Genomic DNA, 2,366 nt, shown 5'->3' on the forward strand with positions numbered 1-2,366 from the left:
TTTTAAATTTTACAGAAGAGATTATTGTTGATGAAGAAATTGAGAGATTTGAGTTTCATGAATACGAACCAGTGAATAAGAATCTAAACGTGGATGGAGAAATAAGAATCAATATTGAGCAGCAAGATTTGTTCACGCTTCCATCTGAGGGTTACATTTTGGTTGAAGGAAGACTTTTAAAAGCGGATGGAACTTCCTACGCTGATACAGACGTCGTTACTTTGGTGAACAACGGTATCATGCACATGTTCAGTCAGATTTCTTATCAGTTGTCGAATCAAGAGGTGGAGACCATTTACGATCCTGGACACGCTACCACCATGATTGGATATCTCAAATATCCAGTAGAGTTTCAAATTTCAGAGGGTATGAACCAGCTGTGGCAAAGAGACGTAACAGCTTTAGCAGATCTTGTCAACAACACTGGATTTAAGCAAAGACAAAATTACATCATTGCACAGCCTGAAGAAAAAGGAACGTTTTCGTTCTGCATTCCTTTAAAACACATTTTTGGATTTTGCGATGATTACGATAAAGTGCTCTATGGATTTAAGCATACACTTGCTCTTGTGAGAAAGAGCGATAGTGATGCTATTTTTAGAACAGCTGCAACAGCTACAGGAAAAGTGGATTTGACTAAATTGTCTTTGTTTATGCCTCATGTCACACCCTCTGTCGTAACTAGCAACAATCTTTACAAAATCATTGAATCAAAAGTAGATGTCCCATTTTCGTTCAGATCTAGACAATGTGATACCATCGCTGTTCCTGTATCAAACAACTTTAGTTGGAGGTTAAGCGCAAGATCTGCTAGTGAAAGACCTAGGTATGTCATTGTTGGATTCCAAACCAATAAATCTGGAAGTCAAGAATTAAATCCTTCAGTCTTTGATCGCTGCGATTTGAAAAACATATATGTCACCTTAAACAGTGAAAGGTATCCTGCTGTTGATTACAATTTAGACTTTAATAACAACAAATACTCAAGAGCTTATAGAGACGCAAGTAAGTTTGACAATAGGCTTTATGGAATTAGCGAAATTATGGCTCAACCCAATTTATCTACCTTAAATTATAGATACATTTGTCCTCTTTTTGTTTTTGATGTAAGCAAGCAGGCTGAGAGGTTAAAAACTTCAGTGATAGATGTGCAAATAAAAGCTACATTTAATGCAAACGTTCCTGCAAACTCTCAAGCCTTTGCTGTCCTCATTTCCGATAAATTGCTTAGGCTTAAATCAGATGGAAGCAGAATGAATATTGTTTATTGATGACCTTCAAAATAATATTTTTTTAATAAAAAATGAGATATACGAAAAAGGATTTGAAAAAATTACTGAAAGAAAACGGAATTTCTAAAACGTCAAACAATAAAATGTCGCTCATGATGCTTGCGGTTGAAAACAACTTGATTGATAAAAACGAATGGATTAAAGACGTGAAGGAAGAGCGACCTGTGGGTAGACCGAAAAAGGAATTTCATTAATCCAAAATGGATTAAATCGGTTACAAGAAGAATAAAATGAAACAGTTTTTTCCGTTTTTTCTAGAATGTAGTATAAAAGAGACTGACGCAAATAAAAAAAGACATCTTGAGCTTCTTGCATTTGGAAAAACAGGTGTTTTTCGTGAATCTGTTTACGTCACTGAAAACGGAGATTTTAATATTCCAAAAGAGTACAGTGATGAAGAGAGATACAAGCTTTACCGACTTGTATGGAGTGGTGAGACTGAATATTCACGAATGGAAAAGAAAATCAAAGAACATCTCAGTACTTGGAAAAGTTTGGCTAAAGAAGAAAAGCTAAGAATGATTGACAAGTATGTGCTTGATTTGGATTGCGATTTCGAGGAGAAAAAAAAAGATTTCTGGAAATCTAAAAAGCGCAATTTTAAATCATTCACTCGGTTCCAAAGACATTGTGTATGAAAACTTTAAAATACTTCAGTTGTTAGAAATGAAAAAAATCGAATTTGATTTAAATAAAATCTTAGCATAATAAAAGATGACTTACACAAGAAAGCTTTTGAAAAAATTACTGAAAGAAAATGGTATTTCCAAAACGTCTGACAATAAAATGTCGCTCATGATGCTTGCGGTTGAAAACAACTTGATTAGTAAAGATGCATTTTTGGAAAACTCGAAAGAGGTGAGACCTGTTGGAAGACCTAGAAAAAATGAGAAAAAAGAAAAGAAACCTCTTGATCCTAAATATGCGAGACTTGGTTTAATTAGAAATAATCCTTTAGGTTTGAGAATAACTAATGTTGATACTGGTGAGGTGGTGGAATACAAGTCTGCTTATGAATCGAAGAAAAAGACGGGACATAGCTGGCAGTACTTTGCGAGACGAAATGGAAAAGTA

The 2,366-nt window shown here is 34.7% G+C and overlaps 1 protein-coding gene across 1 annotated transcript; it reads left to right on the forward strand.

The window, feature by feature from the left end:
- The first annotated feature begins 653 nt into the window (after nt 1–653).
- On the forward strand, nt 654–1,271 carry LOC145184253 (uncharacterized). The gene has a single exon (XM_090065891.1). The coding sequence runs from the start codon at nt 654–656 to the stop codon at nt 1,269–1,271; it is 618 nt and encodes a 205-aa protein (XP_089922017.1).
- Nucleotides 1,272–2,366: the final 1,095 nt, after the last annotated feature.

Source organism: Hydra viridissima, unplaced genomic scaffold (assembly GCF_058129835.1).
Source record: "Hydra viridissima isolate aposymbiotic clone 2 unplaced genomic scaffold, HvirCarnegie_v1 scaffold_11, whole genome shotgun sequence".
In the NCBI taxonomy this organism is placed as follows: Eukaryota; Metazoa; Cnidaria; class Hydrozoa; order Anthoathecata; family Hydridae; genus Hydra; species Hydra viridissima.